The sequence below is a fragment of the Cibotium barometz genome, chromosome 13, assembly GCF_041138505.1.
Source record: "Cibotium barometz isolate CiBa-2024 chromosome 13, ASM4113850v1, whole genome shotgun sequence".
Classification (NCBI taxonomy): Eukaryota; Viridiplantae; Streptophyta; class Polypodiopsida; order Cyatheales; family Cibotiaceae; genus Cibotium; species Cibotium barometz.
The window spans coordinates 26,726,755-26,750,247 of record NC_141058.1 but is presented as its reverse complement, the minus strand read 5'-3'; the positions used below and the strand labels follow the sequence as shown (position 1 = coordinate 26,750,247).

The 23,493-nt window shown below is 38.3% G+C and overlaps 1 protein-coding gene across 1 annotated transcript; it reads left to right on the top strand.

The window, feature by feature from the left end:
- Positions 1–21,245: 21,245 nt before the first annotated feature.
- On the top strand, positions 21,246–23,061 carry LOC147632545 (zinc finger protein 3-like). Its single transcript, XM_086806881.1, has one exon. The coding sequence runs from the start codon at positions 21,879–21,881 to the stop codon at positions 22,929–22,931; it is 1,053 nt and encodes a 350-aa protein (XP_086663007.1). The 5' UTR covers positions 21,246–21,878; the 3' UTR covers positions 22,932–23,061.
- Positions 23,062–23,493: the final 432 nt, after the last annotated feature.

Sequence of the window (23,493 nt, the reverse complement as noted above, 5' to 3'; positions counted from 1 at the left end):
AGGGCCTTTATTTATTATAAATGGAACTTACTACTATAAGTTATTGACATTTACTTTTAACAAATATCAACACTATCAAAAAGTTATCCATGTTGACTTTAGTAAACACTTATTTTGAAAAAGGTATCCATGTTTACTTTAGAGCAAACACCTATTTCTTCAAAACATTGGATAGCTCCAATAATCTCATAAACATAAAATGTTATTTCATAATTACAATTCTATCAATATTTCCATTTGCTACTACCGACTCTCTCTTGGTTTGTCAACCATTCTGCATGATGTTCTTTGGCCATGCTATTTTCATATCTTGCTTTCCTCACTTCATATATTGCTCTGCGAACAGCTTCTGTATCATTGGATTTGGACTTTATTAATTTGTCCTCATATCTTATCTCTATTCTCCTATTGATTCCACCTCCATGTTCCGTTGCTTTTTGGAATCTGCACATCGAGATTGCCAATGAGATTGCTCCATGCCTTGTGTGGACCATATCACCAAACTTCCTTGTTTAGCAAAGTATGGACCATGAGTATGTGCTACATTTAAAAACACAGGATCCACAATTAAACTCAAAATATTACATTCACAATTTAATTATAAAAATGAAATGGAGACCACTCATACCATATAGTGTGTCATGCAATTTGAAGTCCATGCCTTTGTCATTGAGCTATAAAAGTGTACAACCACCTCTTTAAATGCATTGGCATCATCAAAATTGAATGTCATCTTTTGTAAAAGTGGTGCCAATTTATCAAGTGCAATCCACATATTTGCTTTTGCTATCCGCGTCTATCCCCCATTGCTCCGATCAGGGACAGCCATGTGTAGTTTTTTCCATGCTTCATACTTCTCTGGTTATTTTACAACCAACTTACCATCTTCATCTCGTGGTGGAGATAAGAATTTCCTAGCCTTCACTCCCCCAAAACACGGTTTTGCATGGCAAATTTCCACTCTGATCTTTCCTAACTTTTTCTCATCCTTTTTTTTTTCTACTTGGCCCCGGTGCAATCCAACATCAGACAAGACTTGTTCTACCTTCTTGCATGTTGCATCAGCATCTGAAGTAGGTTTCATCTTGTAGGAAAAACATACGTCCTCAAACATTATCCTTACTATGCAATGCAAGGTGCAAAAGTGGACCCTTGTTAAGGGTATTTCTAAAATAGGATACCACTTAGGATCTAATGGCACCAACATTCCATTCCTTTGAACACACTGGTCACATGTTGGAGCATCACGTTGTCCTGTCCTTGCTGTGCAATCCATTGTTTCTTCCCATCGTTGCCTTTCTTCCTAGATTGCATGCAATATAAGCAAGGGAACTCAGCTGATGCTAAATTTGAAACACCAAACATACATTTCAATGTTTTCAAATCACCAACAAGATGCCATTCTACCTTGTATTCACCAAATCCATCGACATGCAAAACTTCACCATTGTTTTGCCATCGTACAATATTTGGTATCTTTGTTAAGTTAAAAAAAATCTTAAGTACTTCATGGTTCTCCTTTGGTACCTCAAATGCAGCAAGCCACCATATTTTATTCTTTGATTGCACACCGAAATATTTTGGATGTTTTGAATTGATGCTAGGATCCAACACCCTATTCATTAGTGTCAAGCTAACACGTTCAAGCTTTTGGCCCTTAACGACTTCACTCTCATCAAGCTTCAAAACAAATTGAAGATTACCTCTGCACTCTTCGATAGACTTGTTGTAGAACTTTACCATTGCTGCTTGTAGCTTGCATACATTCAATACAAAGTTATTGTCTACATAATTTGAAGGGCACTTCCTTTGATCCAGAATTAAGCATCTGTATATGTTCCAAATGCATTGCCTGGGCCAATTGTGCTTAAGATTTTTGCATTAATATCTTTTCGTGCCTGCTTTACATGGAACTGTTTAGGGATGGACACCACCCGTCTCTTGTTAAGAACAGCCTTAAACCCTACATCCAATTGCTTATAAATCATAGCATAGGATTCGAAGCTAATCCCTACCTTGTCACATATGCCTTGAGCATCTGTAGCTGTGAAGGTAGTGCTTACCTCCTTCAAGCGGACTCTTGTAACATCATCACCAATGGTTTTGAATTTGGGGTTTTCCAATGCATACTTCACCATACCTTTGCTTAAGACCTTTGCAATTGCATCATCAACCTCTTCACTTGGGTTGGAAAACATATTCTTCATGTTTGCACATTGTGCATAGACCCGCCAATTGTATTGCCCACTCCCTCTGGTCAACTCATGAAGTGGTTTGAGAAACCTCACACGCTCACGTGCTTGTTTGGTTTTCGTTGAGGGTCTAGCAACAACAGCCTTTGAAAGCATTGCTGCCATCTTTTTGTTGTCCTTCTCCAAACCCTGCATTTTGCAATGTAGTTCTATATTGTCTACCTCGACATGCACCGCATTTTCCATAACATGCATTGCATCTTGCAGACTCTGATTCTCTCTCTCCTTTTCACTTAGTAATTTTGTGAGCTCCTTAATCCTTGCATCCATGCCCATCATGGTGTACTGAATAGATGTGTAAACACTATGAGGAAGCATTGCTAGCCTCCTAGTGTATCCCAATAACCCTGCATTACCTTCACACACATACTTAATGAAAGATGTAAGCCCACTAAATTGTGGAGGTGTTTGGGTAATTGAATCGGGTGGATAAATACACCCCTCAACCCAAAGATTGACATGTTTTTTCTCTGCATTTCTTTCTTGTTGCATTATCTCCGGTTGCTTTCTACTTGTTGCCATTCTCTTTTCTAGCGGTGTGTACTCAGCCTCCAATTGGAAGTGAATGTCTCTCTTCTTGTTCCGGCCTACATCCTAAAATTAGCATTTGGACAAAACATAGCTATTAACCAAAAATTAGCTCTGAATAAAATATAACTGTTAACAAAAAAGTAGCTTTTATACATTTGTACAACTCAAAAATATAACTAGAAATAACATTATTGAACACAACTTTAACCAGATATAACTTCAATATATTTTAAAACTAAATCATAACCTGTAATCAAAATAACACACTTATTTTACCCAAATAATACAACAATAACATCATAAATGAGAAATAATATTATTGAACATAACATATAGACTTCAATATATCCTAAAACTAAATCATAACTATTAATCAACAATTATATTTCACACACTTCTTTCACTCAAAAAATCACTAAATAAACAATCTAAATAACACAGAAATAGCATCCTTAAACTCAACTATTATATGCTATTTTACACATGACTAAATCACATTTAGAACAGTAAGATAGTTAAAATAGAAAAGAAAATAAAATAACTCAAATAATATTAAATCATAACAAAATAATCCAAATAGCACAGAAATAACATCATTAAACTCAACTATTCTCTTCTATTTTACACATGACTAAATCACATTTAGAATAACAAAATTAACATTAATAGAAAAGAAAACATAATAACATACAAAATTAAACCATAACAAAACAACATAATAGATAACAAGATGGACATACCTCCATTGCTCTCTTGTTCTTGATTCTTTTGCAGAGATTGATGAACAGAAATATCCACAAAATAGCCTTCGCCATTGAATGGGGACATAACATATTATTGAACATAACATAACATAAAGACTTCAATATATCCTAAAACTAAATCATAACTATTAATCAACAATTATATTTCACACACTTCTTTCACTTAGAAAATCACTAAATAAACAATCTAAATAACACAAAAATAGCATCCTTAAACTCAACTACTATCTGCTATTTTACACATGACTAAATCACATGTAGAACAATAAGATGGTCAAAATAGAAAAGAAAACAAAATAACTCAGACAATGTTAAATCATAACAAAATAATCCAAATAGCGTAGAAATAACATCATTAAACTCAACTACTATTATCTTCTATTTCACACATGACAATCACATTTAGAATAACAAGATTAACATTAATAGAAAAGAAAACATAATAACTCAGACAAAATTAAACCATAACAAAACAACATAATAGATAATAGTAATGATCATACCTCCATTGCTTTCTTGTTCTTGATTCTTTTGCAGAAATTGATGAACAAAAAGATGATTGAAGGGGAAGATGAATATGTGGTTCCAACTAAATGGCACCCAATCATCAACATACCCTTCAATTTCTCTGCTATACAGAAGAGAAGAAACCCCATCATTAGGAACTCAATGGAGTCTTCTTGGACCCTTTAATTTGGACATTTAGTGAAATGCTTAAAATGCTAATCCATCTTTGACCAAGCCTAGAGGCCTAGTCCTAAAAGCATATATTTGATTTTTCACAAAAATAAAAAAAATAAAAAAAAGAAGATATTCTTAGATCTGGCCACCTAGGTGACTTTAAAGCTTTGTAATGGGCTGTCAGTCAGTTATCATAGCCTTCTCTCCCTTTTCGAACTCCAAACATTCCAAAAATTCGTCACTTTCTTCCCCTCTTTTTTGTGTGTGCACCAGATCTCTTTCTCTCTCTAAATCCTCTCACTAAAACGCCCTGCACTCCTTCTCCATGGAAAAAAGCGTCTTTCTCTACTCCAAAAGCCATAGCTAGCAGATCTGTACTCCTAAATGAGCCTTCTCTCTCCAAACCCACAGTAGTAGCCATGGCTTGCAAGGAAGAAGCTTACCATGAGCATTCTCTCTACAATACTTGGTCCTCTCTCCATAGCTAGCAGGTCTGTACTCCTAAATGAGCCTTCTCTCTCCAAACCCACAGTAGTAGCCATGGCTTGCAAGGAATAAGCTTACCAGGAGCATTCTCTCTACAATACTTGGTTCTCTCTCCAAACCCACAGTAGTAGCCATGACTTGCACAGAAGAACCTTTTCATGATGTATTCTCTCTCTATATTGCTTAGCAGCCATAGCTTGCACTAAAGAAGCTTCCCATGATGCATTGTCTCCTTTGCATTTTCGTCTCACCATTGCCAACCCTCTCTATGTTTCTTTGGCTCCCTTTTTGGCTTCTTTCTCTATCCACAATGCAGCTCTAGAGAAGCAACCCTCATCTCCATTCTTCCCATTATTTTTTGATACCATATCTTGCTCCTTCCACTCCTATTCAACCCAAGCTTACAAGCCTACTTTCTTGTAGATGGCACTACAAGACATCACCACCAATAAGCCTTCTAAGATCCGTCTTCAGGTTGATTTGGAGACAGAATATGCAACCCTACGTAGTAGGCATGTTGCACCCAATATTTCATACGATCAGCTTCGAATGCAAGGAGAAAAGGCCATTGATCTTTAGATTGATGGAAATCTTTATCCACCAGATCCAATATCTGGTGCCCCTCCACCATTCAAAAGCATTACAAGTTTTTTTAAGTTTGTTGGTGATGGTTTCAATGGGCTTCTTGGCTATTGTAGGAGATTACACATGTTGTGGCTAGATGATGCAGCTGAAAAGAGGCAAACACAATTTGCCTTCGACCAGCTTCAAGCGGCATCGACTAAGCAGATCAATAGTTTGATGCAGAGGATTAAAGAGCTCTCAGAGGAGCTTGAGGTGCAGAAGAATAATCTAGCGGATCGTGTGCGCACAATAAATCAATTTACCGATAATTATGTTCGTCTTCAACACTCCACTCGTAATCTTCGGCATCGTGTTCACCATTTCACTCATCTTCCCATTGGATATATAACGCAAGGCAAAGAAAACGTAAAGCTATTGGGTTACTTTCTAAGATAGCAGGCGCATGCAAGAGGCGTAAACAAACAACCAGGTAAAATTTTTTGTAGGAATTATAGCAACTTTGAGAAGCAATTAATGAATAAAGCATCTCTCATGGGTGACTCTTGCGATTGTAGGGCATGTGCAATAGCTATACTAGGATGTAACAACGCTGAGGACAATGTTAATGTCTCCCTTCTTCAGCATGTCCTTCAGGAGAAGGATATCATGGAAATGATAACAGGTTCTGGTAATGATAAGCTGCGGGAGACCCTTCGTCAACATTTCTTGAAGGAAATCAAAGAAATTGTCACACCCAAAGAGATGCTTGATATATGTGACTCAGCAGGTATTAGCCAGAAAGGTTACAGAGCGAGCAAAGGGAGTTACGCAATCCTTGCTTCCAACACTTTATAGCTTACAGATGGCAAAGAAGTGTGCTAATGGTGATATTGCATCCATGTTTAATGGTGATATTGCATCCATGTTTAATGGTGGGTACAAGTGGGTTGAGGATATTATGCCAATGCCAACCATCAAACCCTTTGAATACAATGCATATAACAATGTCTACATTGACATGGAAGTGCTACAAAAAGCAATGATTCAGTACTATGGCCTCACACTTGAAGAGACAGGTGGAAATGCCGTGTTGGTCTTGAAGCTGGAAGTGGTTAAAGGTCAAAGACTGGAGCGTGTTAGTTTAACCTTGATGAGCCGAGCAGGTTAGCCTTTAGAGACCCAAGAGTTGGATGCAACTGAAGACAGCAACAATAGGGGTCAAGGGCATAAGCAAGACTACTACGGCATTCAATCAGAGAAGAACATCTGGTAGCAAGCAGCATGGGTCCTCCCAAAAGAGAACCATGATACCTTGAGGTGGTATTTTGAACGGTCTGGCATTCAACATGTCGTCTCTTGTCAGGTCAATGGTCAAAAGCTTGATGTTCCCAGAATAGGCTGCTTTAACATTGAATGGCACTTGGGTGGCGATCTAAAAACCTTAAAGTGTATGTTGGGTTGTAAAACAGGTGCGAATACTATATTCTCATGTGTTTACTGTTGTCATTCCAAGACAGCAGTAGACTCAAGAGTAAAAGGGAAACAACCTAGCAAAGGCAAAAGTCAAAAACAGGTGGGTGCAAAAAAAGCAATCGTTTTTGGTGCTGAACAGAGGAAAGGATCAAAGGTATGGCATAATGGCATATTAAGTTGTGACCAGAGCAAGCCACCTAGTTGTGACCAGGAGGACAATGCTTGGAACCCAATCTTGGACATTCCACTATGCCAAGTGCATGTGTGCACATTACATGCAAGACTCAGGATTTTGGATAAGCTATTGATGCTCCACATACATTACATGTCTGGGACATGGAGCCCGAAGATCGACGAGAAGAGTCAATACGTGCACTAGAGGGTGTACTTTCCTCTATGGGATTACATGCTGGAGCAGTGGTCTTGACAAAGGACAGAAAATCAAACCCTACACAAGACAACCCTAATAAAATTTGCATGGGTGGATCAAAGGCAAGACACTTGCTATCAAACCACTTGGGTTCTCATAGCCACACTGACTTTGAAATTTGGAAGAAGATATGTGATGTTACAACATATCGAGGAAATGATGCCAGGCTTGGCCTAAAACGTGCACATGTATGGGAGGTGTGTAATAAAATGGTCGATCTTCTAGAGCGACCTCACCTAAACAAGCCACTTGTAGATTTACAGAAGAAATGGTCAAGGCATGGGGAGAAACACACATTACTCACTACATGGTAATGTTATATTTCTTGTGTCCTTGTAGTATGTTCTTCATACTGTTTGTTGACTTTTTGTAATTTTCTATGCAGCATATATTGTATGCACATGGGCCATACTTTCTCGATAGATATGGCTCTTTAGCACTTTGGAGCAATCAAGGCATGGAGAAATCACATTACCAAGCAACGGCCGTGTATTTTAAGGGCACTCGCCATGGTGGTGGGTGGCAAAGTCAAGAGTAATGCGCTCCATGAAATGTTCAACTGGTTCTATCGCGTTCTGGTTGGCAAAAAAAGGCAGAAAAGTCACGGCTCTTAGGCGTCAAATAATGAAAACTGTTAATGCAAGAAGAACTGAAGGATACAACAGATCAAATGCTAGGGAGAGACTATGGCAGTGGGTAGCAAGCAAGCGTCGGTGTGGTTCCTCATGGGCTTAAACTCTCTGATTATAATCTTTTTGTGTTTTTAAATTTTCTAAAAGTTTTAAAAAATTATATTTATAGACATATTTAAGTCATTTTTCATTTATAGCCACCACATTTCAATTTCTTCTTTGTGCTCTACTCTCTCTTGCCCTCCCACTATCTCTTGCACTCGTACATACCTAGGCCATGCCAGAAGAATAGGAGCAAGACTTGCAGTTTTTTGATCAACTCGGCCCACTACCTGCTATAGCAAAAAGGACAAATCTACCTATAGTAACAGAGCAAGAGGCAAAGGAGATGAGAGAAGAAGAGCGCAGAAAGGAGGCCAAAGAAGCGCAACGCAGGAAGGAAGCTGAAGAAGCCGAGCCTAGAAGAGAAGCAGAAGAAGAGCAGCGTCAAAAAGAAGCCGAGGAATGTCAAGGGCAACCACCGGAGATTGTTATTGAGGCCGACACCCTAGAATAGCTAGAGGTTATCTTACAAAACAGGGAGGTCGAGCTCTTGTCCTATGGCATCACGAAAGATACCATTGACAAAGAGTTTGCTCTTGTGAGGGCGGCTTGGGAGACAGAAATACAAAAGAGACAGCAGCCCAAAGAGGACGCAAGGAGGGCAAGCCAAGCACAACCACAAGCAACCACAACATCCAGACGTCCAGTCAAGAAGTGTGGCAAAAGAATGGAGGGCAAGTTTCGGGACCAGCAAGAAGAGGAAGAGCGTGCACAAAAGAAAAAAAAGTTCAGGTCTGAATGACCACCGTGGGAGAATCACAGACCACCACCGCCTCCACCAGTTACAAAGAAGAAGAGAAAATGGAGGCCAGGGACAGTCGCGCTATGAGAGATTAGGAAATATCAGAAAAGACAGATCTTCTCATCCCAAGGCACCATTCTCTCGACTGGTGAGAGAAACAATGGAAAAATTTACTGACAGGGTTGACCGCATATAGAGTACAGCTCTTGAAGCTCTTCAAGAAGCTGCTGAAGATATTGTAGTTTCTGTTTTTGAAGACTCAGTGCTGGCTATGGTACATGCCAAGAGAGTTACTTTGAAGCCTGTAGATATGTCCCTAGCCCTACATCTACGTTTAGAGCGTAGCCTTCTACCTCAATAGGCTAACCCACTTTGTAATTCTCCCTACAAAATTTTGTAATGTTCCCAAATTCCTTTGTAGCATTTTCACACATTAATGAAAGCTTTTTGAGTTGTGTTACATTCTTTGTTGAGTCCAATTTTTTTTGTATGCTCAGTGCCAATGAACATTTCATTAAAAAAATATAAAAGCACTATACACACAGGAAAAAACACACACAAACACACACACACACACATATATATATACACACACATACATATATACACACATATATATATATACATATACAAATATATATACATATACACACATATATATATGTACACACACACACATATATATATATATATATTTATATATACAAAAAAGGTAGAGCCTATAAAGTAACCTAGAGACCCTTATAGAGGGCCTTATGAGCCTCACCAGACAAAAAAATCAAAAAAAATAAAAAAAAATGCCATGTGCGCTACGGCGCGTTAATCGCTAGTTTGACCAGGTCAAACTGTCGATTTTTGCACCGTAGCGCACATGGCATTTTTTTTATTTTTTTTTTGAAATTTTTTGTCTGGTGAGGCTCATAAGGCCCTTTAGGTGCCCTAACGGCCCCAAAATCTTATATATTTATATAAGATATTATATATATTTATATATATCTTATAATAGCCCCAAAATCTTATAATATCTTATGTCTTATATATATATATATATATATATATATATATCCTATATATCTTTATATATATATATATATATATATATATATATATATATATATCTTTTATATATATATATATATATATATATTATATATATATATATATATATATATCTTTCAATAACCCCAGAATCTTATATATATATATATATAGGTACACACACACACACACATATATATGTATATATATACATATATGTGAGTGTGTATACATCTATAAATACAACATTTTTTTGTACCGCTCTAACCCAATCTCGATTACTTTTTTAATCACATTTAAAATGAATCCTAAACAATATTTTCTATGAACACATGAACAAAATCTTAAAATTGCGAGGCTTGAAATGGTATATCACAAGTACGCCAGGAAAAATCACAACTTACAATGCACAACAAAAAAATTTTATTAAACTTGGAAGAAAAGTTTGCATTACATCTTTTTAATAAGCTCTTGGAAGAGCTCAGGAGAGAGAGTTCTAGAGGCTGGTTTCTGGCCTAAGTTTTGGAATATATCACTTGGCTCATTGATTCCTTGAGCCTGAGAAAGGGCACAATGGCCTAAAACTGAGCCGGGATGCTTGCCCGTAAAGCAATACAAGGCGGCTTCCCTAGCTACCAAAATACATTTATTTATGTTCGAGGCTAAGGGGTTCTCCGACAAGACTGCACTAAGTGCTTTACATTTTAGGAGCTCAGCATAGGCGATCTCTGAATAGTCTAAATGAAAAACCCGCACTATGTCGGCTCTGAGGGCAGGTATGTAGTGCCAAAGAGATGCATCTCGACCCTCCGACTTTGGTCGCGTTCCTCCTACCCGCATAGCAAACTTGTCCACTTCAAAAGCAGTCTGTCAACATGTCAATATAGAAGTTAGGAAGCATGAAATGATACAACTAAAAATAATTTGATTTACAACTAAGAAGTTAGGACATACCTCAGTTGCATCGTCACTTGTAACTAGTTGCTTCATTTGTCAAGTTTATGCTTCCTTGGTCTTGAGCATTGCTAGCAACCAAGGGCATGTGTGGTTCAAAGGCACCTACGCTCTCATAGAATTGCACATCTTGCTTTATTTCAACGAGCGCTTTGGCCACTACATCTTCCAAGGAACTGCTACCAATATCGTATACAAGCGCTTTTGTGAGGTTGTCATCTTCAAAAGAGATTTTCACTTTTCCTTTGTCTTGACCCCCAGCATTCACGGCAATAATAGACAGTGCCTCATCCTCGCGAAACCCGAGTGTCTTGGCAATGTCATCCAAAAACAAAAATTCTTTCCCATCAATAATGATTGGATGCAAAGCCATGATAACAAGGTCTGGGACCTCCTCAAGTACTTCATCCCCCTCTAGAACTAGGTCCGGAACCTCCTCGGGGACATTCTCTTGTAGAGCCACCAATGCCATTGAGGCCTCCCATTGTTCTGTAACATTCTCTTCCTCAGCATGGGCCTCTTGGACCTGCTCCATTAGCTTTACTTTGCCCTTTTCTTTTTCCTTGCCACTTTCTTTCACCACACCCTCTTGTAACAGAAGGACCAAAACCATGTCCCAGCTCAGGAAAGAAGTGCCGATGTTGCCCATTTGTAGATCCAAGAGTAAGTCTTCCTCCTCATTCCTGTAGTCCTTTTTTGTGAGGGATTTTAAAAACCTTGTTAGGCGAAATCTAAAATTCTTGTCTTCCCTGAATTTGATGAGGTCAACTGGAACCCATAGGCCCTCATCACCCTCAAACATGATGGAGTACGTGCTGATGTGTTCATCCATATACTGAATGACATCTGTAAAAGCATCCGCGTGTAGATGCATTGTTGCACGCACATCAATTGCTCCCTCAAACATAGGGACGATCTCATCAACCCTATGAAGTAACTCAAGCTTTCCTAGCTGTGCAATAAGTGCGTCAAGTAGAGGTGCCATGACTATGAGTGATTGCAAGAAATAGAGAGTGTGTGATACACAAAGGTGTGCGAAATTGAGAGCAAGTGTTAGGAGAGAACGATAATTGTCAATTGATGAAAATGAGTAAAGTATCGTTTATAAATGGGCGACCTTGTTATAAAAATTTTAAAAACTTTTAAAATTTTTAAGTACCAAAAAATTTTTAAAAAATGGTATGCGAAAGCAAGAACGTATCCTTCCATCGCAAGGTCATTTCTAATTTACTAGTGGCTCAAGCCACAGATGCTTGTGTGACCAACCTTACACTATCACAAAAAAATAAAACTTGCACAAGACAATTGAAAAACCTTAATAAGACAGTGAGGCAAAAAAATTAAAATTGTATTTACTTCAATTCAAGATTACATATCCAGTGGTTATTTGATAGCTACACAGCCAGGGAAAGTAATTTCTCTACAAAGAAAAGATCGTTCCTGCCTTTTGCGCAGTACTCTACCATTGATTATAAAAGCAAAATCACCACTCAGTGAGAATCGAAGAACTAAGTAGTCGCGTAAGTTAGCAAGGGACCAGTCATCATTCATAGCAACATCTTCTACATCCCCACCTTGCATGGATATATGTAGCACACCCTGTTCTGTAGAGGTTGTGTCGGAGTCTAACGCCTCCCATTCTCCATTTGTAAGCTTCCATCGCCTGTAAGGAAACGCAATGGACAACTGTTGCTTGGCAATATGGTAGCACATCACAACCTTCTCAACTATTACTCTGCATCTGATGGTGTCTCCATTGTGTTGAACAACTTTTTTATCCCATGCAGGTGATAAGAAACAAGTCAAAGCTCTCTCCCCCTTTGCAATCCATAAAGTTGGGATACGATGTGTGTCACTTGTACGGAACAGGTACACAAAGAGGTGTAGAGGTATGAAGCAGGATATGGTTGCTTTGTGAGATCCATATGTGCACTTCATAGCATTTTGCACCTTGCTTTCGATCTGCAAACAAGCCATGGCCACTGAAGCATTGTCTGGAATTGGCCATTCAATAGATGTGAGAGTTGGCGTAGGTTTTGGAACTAATTTTCCAGTACCATTTGCTGTCATGGGAACCACATATGTATCCTCATAGAAGAAGATGTTTCGTGCAAGAAGTTGTGCAGCTGGACACCCTCCAAAGATTAAACTACCAAGCTCCACATGGTATGCTTCAAAGGTTCCTGAAATTGCCTCCATAGGCTCCCACTCACTATAGTTTGTTGAGGGAAAATTATCTACGCAGAGGAACCCAAGAACAATCAAAGCAGTGCTCAGTACCCCATTATTAGCACACAATTGATTTAAAAACAAGAATATAAAGTGGTGAAATAACTTACAATTTTCAGGAAATCGTTGACGTTGGTCATGGTCTGCTAGTTTCAGCTCTGTTGCCTTGTAAACATGTTGGACCTTGGCTAGCTTTTTTCCATCACGATCTTGTTTGAGCTCCAATATCCGCCCTTTCCAATGGTGACTTTGTATATCAACGTATCGCTTTGACACCTTGTGGGTTCCTCTTGTACTAGGGTGCATCGTAATCCAATTCCACTTCTCGTACTGTTTGATGTTCCAGTGTCCATCCTCATCTTAACCACTGCTACAAGAGAGAGATTGAATACTGATCGGAGGCCTTCGAGCTCTAGAAGAAGACATCAGATGTATATATTAGGGAGATTATAAACCTTGATGGCAAAGGAAAATTGAATGGTGAGAAAAAAACTTAGACAAGGGAGATGTACAAAAGAGAAGGAGTTGTAGAGCAAGTTCCAAGGGCTTGGCTGTGCTATTACTGCACTTTGAAAGAGGATATTAGAGGGGGTGAGAGGAGACAATGAGTAAGATTATGAGAGCCAAAGCATTTGCAACTCAAGCTTCCATAGCTTGGCTCCACTGTTACACTCTGTAAAAGGAGGTTGGACAAGGTAGAAGGATGAAGTAAGGAAATGTAAGTGAGGATCAAACTTCCATAGCTTCTGAGAGGAGGTTGCAGATCAAGCTTCCATAGCTAAGCTCTGCTGTTACACTCTGTAAAAGGAGGTTGGACAAGGAAGAAGGATGAAGTAAGGAAATGTAAGTGAGGATCAAACTTCCATAGCTTCTGAGAGGAGGTTGCAGATCAAGTTTCCATAGCTAAGCTCTGCTGTTACACTCTGTAAAAGGAGGTTGGACAAGGAAGAAGGATGAAGGAAGGAAATGTAAGTGAGGATCAAACTTCCATAGCTTCTGAGAGGAGGTTGCAGATCAAGCTTCCATAGCTATAGATCTAGGTTTCTGAGTAAAGAGAGAGGTAGATCAAGAGGTAGATAGCTAAAAGAAGTAGTCTAGAGAGTGAAAAACGCCCTGCTATGAGAAAGGGGGAAGAGAGAGCGTTTTGGAGGGAACGTGGGAGAGAGGGATAGTGGAAAGTGAAGGGGAATGTGCATTGAATGCATGGGAACTCGTTTTTGGGCCTCTATCACTTTAGAGACCTTACTTAATGATGGCTGCAGGCTGCAGCTATCCTTTTCTATAAAAAATAGGAGAAAAATTCATATACGTATAAAATTTTTGAGTTTTAGTTGATTTTAAAAATTAAAAAAGAGCCTATTTAGCCTATTATTCTAAGTTTGAGCACTACCTTCTAGCCTCTTACAAACCATTGGTTTCAGTCCACATGTAATCTCCCTATTTGTCTATTTCTTAATCACCTCCATTAGGCAATGGCAAATTAAAGGGCCCAAAAAGACTCCATTGAGTTTCTAATGGATTGAGAATATCTAAACTCATTAATGTGGTTTAGGAGGGAAAGAAATCTCTTGAGCATATCCACTAAAGAAAACAAACACAGATTTGAATTTTCTCTATACAAAGAAGGGAAAGTGAAAAACCTAAAGCAATATCTCATCAAAGCAAACTAAAATTGCTCTAAACTGAAAACCCTACTTTTCTTATTCTAAAAAATCTAGAGAAGTCTCTAAATGAAGAAAATTTTCATAAACCCCTATATCCTTAATGAAAAATGACGAAAATTAACAGTCACACTCTTAGAGCATAGAGGTAGGCATGGGTAAAAATAAATTTGAAATTCTAATATCTACATCAAGTTATTCTGTTTTTTAGCTTTTTTCATTTTGAAATATGTAAATGCAATCTATTTGGAAGGATTTAGAAGCTGAAAATTCAAGTGGGCATTTAAGACTATCACATCTTAGATGCTTCACGTTTTTAGATCAAATAGAATACTGTTATTTCAAATTTGAGAATTTTGAGGACAGGTGGTCCTAACTTTGGAGATGGGATAGTACTACAATAAAATAATAGGTGAATCTCTTTTAAAAACAATATAAAGAAATCTCCTTGATTCTACAAGAGCTAATATTATAACATTATTTTAGAATCTTTTTCTAGAGAGAGAGAAGTGAGAGAAACCCCTTAAGGGAAAAATTTGAGAGTCCATATTTCTCCTAATGAAAAATTTGTTCAAAGATAAAGGAAAACAAGTCCATGTTATCTTCCTCAAAAAACGTTCTATTCTTTGTAAATCCACCTCATTTGCACTCCATATTATTGCAGCAAACACACACACACACACACACACACACACACACACACACAGAGATTTGCTCAGATCAACAATGCATCTTACAGCCTCCGCCCCACTACTAAGGCATGTAGAAAAAGAGAGCTATGCATGTCCACACACACACACACAGGGTGGAAACAACACCACGTGGTAGCTCTCTACTACATGTTCACACACACACAAATCCAAATAGTCATCCAAACTATTAAAGGGAGTGGGGAGGGAGGAAGCATATTCAAGAATTTAAAAAAATCTTTGAGGAAACGACCATATGGTTGTCACAGAGATAGTATGCATTGGACATGTTGTCCAAATATATGGTATGGCTGACTGTAAGCCCATTTTTGTACCATTTCGATCATAATGGAAAGCTGAGTAAATGCAAGTGAGATTTTGGAGAATGCCACTATGTACAAGAAGATAATGGGCAGGTTGATCTACATGACGATCACTAGGCTAGACATGAACTACTACACAGTTACGTTGGAGAGCTAGTTTATGCAGACTCCTCGAAATTCACATTTGGATAGTGTGAGACACACTATGCTATGTAAGGTCCATAATGGATTATGGCCTCCTCTATGAGGCTAGTTTATAATTACAGGTGTATGGATACACTGATGCATATTGGGCTGGTAGTATCTTAGACAAAAGATATACTGGTGGGTTTATATTTTCCTTTGGGAGTGGTGAAATTACATGGAGCAGCAGCCAACAGTTGCCTTATATAGAGGCAGAGTACAAGGGTATTGCGATGGTAGTATATGAGGTAGCTTGTTATATAAGTTACTTGGAGATTTCGGGCTACATGTGGAAATGCAAGTTGTCATCTATTGTGACAATCTTAGTATCATGACTTGTTGGCTAAGAACCCAATGTTTCATGCATGGACCAAACACATAAAGGTCCATTATCACGTCATTAGAGATAAGATCTTGACAGGAGATGTTCTCGTGTACATCAACATAGAGAAGCAGGGAGCTGACATTTTCACCAAGGCCTTGGGAGTAGAGAAGCTTCACAAATTCCACACTATGCTTAGAGTCTTGGAGATGGAGTTGAGTTTGAGGAGCAGTGTTGAGATGTCAAGCTCAACACGAGCTGACACTCATGTGACGTGCCTGGGTGATCGTTTCACATTTACACCATTGGTGTGTTTGGTTAGTTGACATGATGAATCTTCGGTAGTGATTCTATAGCTGGACCACCTACCTAGTCCAACCAAGTTATGGCATACTTATCTTGCCAGCTCACCTATTTAGCATGTTCACATTATGGACCTCTTGTATATAGTACTCTAGACTAAGTACTTATGTTGGTCTTCACTTATCTTTTATAGACCTCTTTGGGAGAAACAAGTAGAAGAAGATTTTAGCCTTCCATCTTCTCTGTGTCTAAGTTCTCCATTGTTGTGTGAGTGTATGTATGTGTGTGTGCTTGTAAGAGCTCAAGCTCTCTCTCCTCCCCCAATCTTTTAAAACTTTGCCTACTTTTGTAATGCTTGTTTCTTTACTATAGTACTTCTTTCACTAGAATTTCTACTCTTGTCTAAAACTTCTCTCAAATTCTTTCCTCTTTTTCTTTAGTGGCTCTAAAGGAATTTCTTCTTTGTTTGGTGTTTTATGTTCAAATATTTCCTCATTAATATCTATGATGTTCATAACTCTCATGTTTTGATTAATTCTTTTGCATGATAAATATTTTATCTGCCTACAAGCCTTTGAAACCCGTTGAAGCCTTCAAATTTCAAGCTTGCCTTGAACTTATCAAAGTGGAGCTTGGAGGGCTCAGTTCAAAGAACTATTGGGCTTACCCATGCTTTACATGTCTTTTCAAACCTCCGAATTCAAATTCTACCACCCTAACGTCCTCATCTCTTCCTGAACCTTGACTTGTTGCCATGTGGTAGCTTTGTGAATCCCTTCCTTTATATAATATATATAGAGAAGAGATGGGAAGGCCTCCCTAACTAGTACCTATATCCATCCTTGTGGTGGGGACTATTTCTTGCTAATAAATATAAAGAATGTAAAAGAGTTAGTTGGAAAAATCAATGAACCATTGAATACATACATTTTTTAAAAACTAAAAAATTATAATGGAGTTTCCAGCTTTGAACAGCTCCAAATCTTTGTTTGTTGATTTTAAAAAAAGGCCATTAATTCTTTCATGCTAACATGATAGGAGTGCTTATTTTATATCATTTCGAATTTCATGTTCAAAATAGCAATTTCAGAATGTGACTTTATTTATATTTAAAAGGACGGGCTCAAAAAATCATTCAATGTAATCAACGAGACTACGCAAGGCCAATTATACACAATCGATAGATTGAATAATTTTTCAAAATATTATTTTTAAAGATAATTATTATATTATATAATGAAGCACATTATTCAAATTTCTCACACTGCCCATTTTCTTATTATTTATCCAATAAAGTCAATAACATTCTATAGGACCGTGTACCATGCAATGATTTTGACTGCAGATCAACATTTTTTTTTAAGAAAAAGAAATTTGTGTCATCATCTTAGATTATCCCTTATCTATTTATAAAAAGTACATACAATAATTTAGATTTATATTTCACGTAAAAAGTCTCTTTTAAAGTCGAAACTTGAAAATCGCGATGGAAATTATATAAGTTCTAATATCTATTCATATTCAGACGTCGGTTGACTTGGAAAGACTTTGATGAAATCATGGTTGTATAATTAAATTTTTTTTTCATATGTCATAGTACAGATAATAATTTAGATTTATATTTCATGTAAAAAGTCTCACATTTCAAAAAAAAAAGTACTTGAAAATCGCAATGAAAATTATATAAAATATAATATCTATTCATATTTGGACTTGGAAAGACTTTGATAGTAACTCTGAGTTTATACACAAACACACATCATGAGGTGGTAATGCTGTATTACTTTTTACTCTTAGTGCTTAATATCAAACAATCACTTTAATAAGGTTCCATAATTAAAAATATAATGTCTAAAAGGCCTCATGTATCTACTAACAACACTCACATTAATGGGAGTATACACCTCTAGTGAGGTTGAAAACCAAAGATTGGATCCTTGCACAAAAAGATACAAGGGAAAAATTGACTTCAAAAGCTTGCATGGACTATAGTTATTCAACAGAGATGCACTAAAATAGTATGAAAGGCCAACCAAATGACACATTACAACTTACTATTGTGGTGGAGAGTAATATACTTCAAGCTCCCCACAAGAAAGAGACATGAAAGTAGACAAACATTTATATGGTTTGCCTTTTTGCAAAAGGGCTCTAGTCCCCAAAATATGTGTTTCATATTTTTTGGGAATAATGATCAACTAACCCTCTTTAGATGTGTACCAAGAACCAGGAACCCAAGAAACCTTTCATTAGAAGCAAGCAATAATATTGAGCGACTCTCTAGGAAATTTAACCTTTTCTATCTTATGACGGTCAAACAACCCTCTTTAAAGGGGTACCAAGAACTAGCTCAAAAGAGATGGAACCCAAGAAACCTTTCATTAGAAGTAGTCTTGATTTTTGACGGGCACTTCACCCTTCAAAATTGATGGGTTTGGTGAAATATAGCAAGTTTTTTTTCATATTTTTGTGTAATTTTTTATGGACATTTTAAAAATTTGCAAGTATTTTACGGCCAAAATGCTCAAAAATCCACTATGATTTAAAAGTAAGCAACATTGAGCAACTCTAGGAAATATGTCTTTCATCTTTTTTGGGAATGATGGTCAGGGGTACCAAGAACTAGCTCAACAGAGAAGGAACCCAAGAAACCTTTCATTGGAAGCAAGCAATTCTAAAGCAACTCTAGGAAATTTAATCTTCTTTCCCATTACCCATTCATCTGTGCAAGTTTTATATAATTTGGCTTTCATAATCCTATTAGATACCAACCTTTGCTCATATGCAAGTATTAATTATTCCTTCTCATGCATTTAGTGAGATTTGCACATTGCCTATTCACCGAAATAAGAACTCCTTAGGTATCAATTAAATTGAGCTTCTTTTAAATTCTCCAACTAGCTAAGGGTAGGCCTTTGTTCCATTACTACTACATTACCACTATTTCACCTCTATTCAAGCTCCCTTTTTTAAATTTAGTTATTTATACTATAATTATCTACCTTTAGGTCTTGTATTATCTACCTTTAGGTCTTGTGATATGAAAGGAAATTTTTATAGATTATATGGGGTATGGTCTTTGGCTATTCAAATCACTAGATCCAATTAAATAGTTATTAGTATTTTTGTACCTTTTGATTTTTGTTTGTGTTTTTTTTTGCAAGGGAAGAGATGTTGATAAAAGGAAATACCTTCTCTTAGTGAGAGTTTTGGCATGGAAGTAGGACCATTATATTGCAAACACTTGGCTGGAGTCCATGGTGGCATTTGCTGGTGCATCAGATTAGTACTTGTGTGTGCCATGATATATTTTGGGAGGGTTTAGTAGTCGTTATATAATACAATGCTTTCAAAAAAATGTGTGTTAGGGAATGTGGGGATGATGTTGCATGTTTGAGCCTCATCAAGGTATACACTATTCTAGCATGGGGGACATTAAAAAATGGATCCCCATGAAAGCAATGTGTATTTAACTTGGATCACCCCCACCCCCTTCTTTCTCTTGACTGAAAAATATCCTCGACTAGTTTGTGCCATCCTTCTCACTATCTTTTTCTGGTTGTTCAATTCTATGCAGGTTGTACCTCTCCTTTGTGTGGACATGGTCCTTCTAGGCATGGATATGGTCCCTGTCTTTTCATAGATATGGTCTTTTCTTTTCTTGGATATGGTCCCTCACTTTTCATAGATATGTTCTTTTCTTCTTTGCCTTTCCATTTTTTGTGTTGCTATTAGATGATGTCTTAAGTTCTCTCTTTGTTGTAAGGGGTGTGTATATGGAGGTGGAGGCAAGTGGTGAAAGTGAGGGGTAGAGGTGAGGTGGCCACCCAAGGGTGGAGGTGTGGAAGAAGCTAAGAAAGCTATGGAGAGCATAAGATGCTATGGTATAACAATAGTATTAATAAGTAGATAGCCATGATATACACTATGAGCCTTTAGGCTCTTTTCCCATGCCAAGTTTAGCTTGACCAAAATCATTCAATTCTTAATAAATACATTATTGTGAACTCATTCCCACATATAAGGAGGCCAAGTTTTCCAAGCCAAAAACCAATTGTGCCACTTTTGACACCATTAGAAAGTGCATGACCAAGTTGCATTTAATGCATTTTGCCAAGTAAACTTGATTGGTGTGAAAAGACATGTTATATAGTTAAACTTGGCTGGTGGAAAAAGACTTGTATACAATTAAACTGGGCACGAGAGAAAATTGGGTTGCGTTGACAAAAAACCTAGGGCATGGGCAATGGACAAGGGAGAAAATTGAAACCCCATCTATGGGAGATGGGCGGGGGAGAATCTCTCCCATTTTGGACGTTCAATATAAAACTTGGGAGCGTCAACATCTGCTGACAAGGTGAGGGTTGGGCAAGAAAAGTGTGTAAACACTCTCACAAGTATACATTGCATACTAGTAGGGTGTTTACACACTTAGGTAGGCTTACCCAAAACCTTCAATTTAAAGGACATAAACTACATTGCATACTAGTAGGGTGTTTACACACTTAGGTAGGCTTACCCAAAACCTTCAATTTAAAGGACATAAACTAGGTTGACCTTCAAGATATGAAGTGGCCTTCTTGTGCAACCCTATTTTCCAAGGGGCGGTTTCTAGAAGGTTTGAAGGGATTTGATGCCGTCGGAAGGCTTCAAACTTGAGCACTATTAAGACTATGAATGTTGAATGAGAAGCTCTACTACGCTCTTCTTGTTGACTGTACGTACGGACGTACGTGTACATTTTGGCGCTATCGTTATGTGTTGTAGTTGCTGGTGAATGTGTGTGTGTGTGTGTGTGTGTGTGTTTTTGTCTGTCTCTGCGTAACCGCAGTTGCCGTTCCCCACACGTCCTTACTATCCCCCTTCCTAAAAACAGACACACGCCGTCCCCCCTTTCTTAATTTTATACGACACTACACTTCAAAGCTCAACTCACGGTTGCCTCTGCATGCAACCGCGTTATTCACTCCCACGATTTACATGTCGCGTTCTCAGTATTGATTTGCCCACCCTTCACTTGTTAGTAGTTCCCACTCTTCCCTTTCCCTGCATCATCAAGCAAATATATTGGTATAATGGCCTTATCAATGATTATACCTAGTTATTTTTATGAGTGGGTTTATCGGCAGTTCAATCGATCTTATTGTTGAGCTGCACCTTGTGTCATCACTGTGCGCATGTCTGAGTAAGAGTGAGAGTGAAAGAGTAAAAGAGAGAAGAGAGGTTTGTGTGCGTGTGTGTGTGAGAGAGAGAGGGGTGCGTGTGTGTGTGGGTCTGTGTGTGTAGAGAGAGTGATAGAGGGGGGAGAGAGAGAAGGGTTCGTGTGTATGTGGGTGGGTGTGTGTCAGAGAGAGTGATAAGAGGGGGGAGAGGGAGAAGGGCTCGTGTGTGTGTGTGTGTGTGTGTGAGAGAGAGAGAGAGAGTGAGAAAGTGTGCGCGCGTGAGTGTGTGTGTGTGCGCGCGTGAGAGTGAGAGAGACAGAGTGTGTTAGGGTTTGTGTGTGTTCAGACAAAAGAACGATGGCCAATATACTTGTCAATGGAAACGCATGCTCGCATGTAGAGGTGCAGAGTTCGAATCCCGAAATGGCCTCACATTCTTCATTTGAAATTCAATCTTCGCCATTGCACTCAATGCAAAAGCAGTACTCAGTCTTTTCATCAGAAGAAGATATCCACCTAAACCTCTTCCGCACAATCGAAGGCCAAAAACCAGGTAACATACTCCGCTTCAATCAGCTTAATGAAGTGCAGATTAACACTAATCCAGGGGATGGGGAATCATTGCCTTCAAATTCCAAGAAGAAATCACATGAATGGGGATGCTCTCCACCCAGTAAAGACAAGCGACCACTAGTGTATGGTGATCATCATCATGATAGCTGCTTAAATATTAACAAAGAGCAAGGCCATGCCGAGACAACTGCTGCAATTAGCAACGTTAATGATAAGCCAGCCAGGCTCTTCCTCTGCCACTTCTGTTCTAGAAAGTTCTACAGCTCTCAAGCTCTTGGAGGCCATCAGAATGCACACAAAAGAGAGCGCTCAGCGGCACGGAAGACTAAACCCGTACCACCCAATAATTCCCCTTTTAACTATTTCCAACAGTATCCTTATAGTAATCTTAGTAATAATGATGATAATAATAATCTTGGTGGCTCTCTTGGCTTATCATATGGCCGTCGTAGTATTGATCAGATTATCCCAGGGCTCCTAGGTATCAAAGCCCACTCTTTCATCCACAAACCCATTGCGTTCAAAATGAATAATGTCTCCAAAGGACCCCAATTAGTGAAGTCTTCTATTAATGGGTACAAATCAATGACTGGAGTGGATAGCTTTGAAGAACCTTTTGGATTTGCCGGCATTAAACCCATGCCAAGCCCGTCCGTCAATATGGAGGATGACAGTGAAGACAGATTTAAACGGCAGAGTGAGAATTTGGTAGATTGGAGTGGGTTTTCAAATCCGAGCTCACAGTCAGGTGATGCTATTGAGCATGCCAGTACATCAATATTGCCATTTCCCAATGAAGAGGCGCCCACTAGTTTGGATTTATCCCTACGGTTGTAACTCAGTACAAAAATGGGAGGCTCCAGCAATCGGTTTAACTGGAGTGAAGTCCTAAAACAGCCTTTGCATTAAGCATTCACTAGGTTTAATAATGCCAATTTGGTTGCATTACTGGTAATTAGTTCACTCATGCATCTACGACAACATTTTTTTAAAACAACCCATAGTACTGCGGTCCGTTAGTACAGAAGAAAACACCTACTCTCTCTCTCTCTCTCTCTTTAGGTTAATCTCTCTCTCTCTCACACACACACACAGAGGAGACAGACAGCTATTGTTTGGTCTCCTTGAGCAACCATAATTGTTGTAACAAGCTTCTATCTCACTCCATAGGTTATATTCATGAAAAAATCTGTACGCGCGCACGCGAGAGAGAGAGAGAGAGAGGGGGGGGGGAGAGAGAGAGAGTAGAGAGATGGGTCTTATTGAAAGAATCGTATATTAATTTATCACGAATGGAATTACAATCCAACATCTGCATCATCGTTCTGATCATCGTAATCACAGACAAGAATCGTATATTAATTTATACAGAACGTTGATGGGGAGAACTCAGCTACAG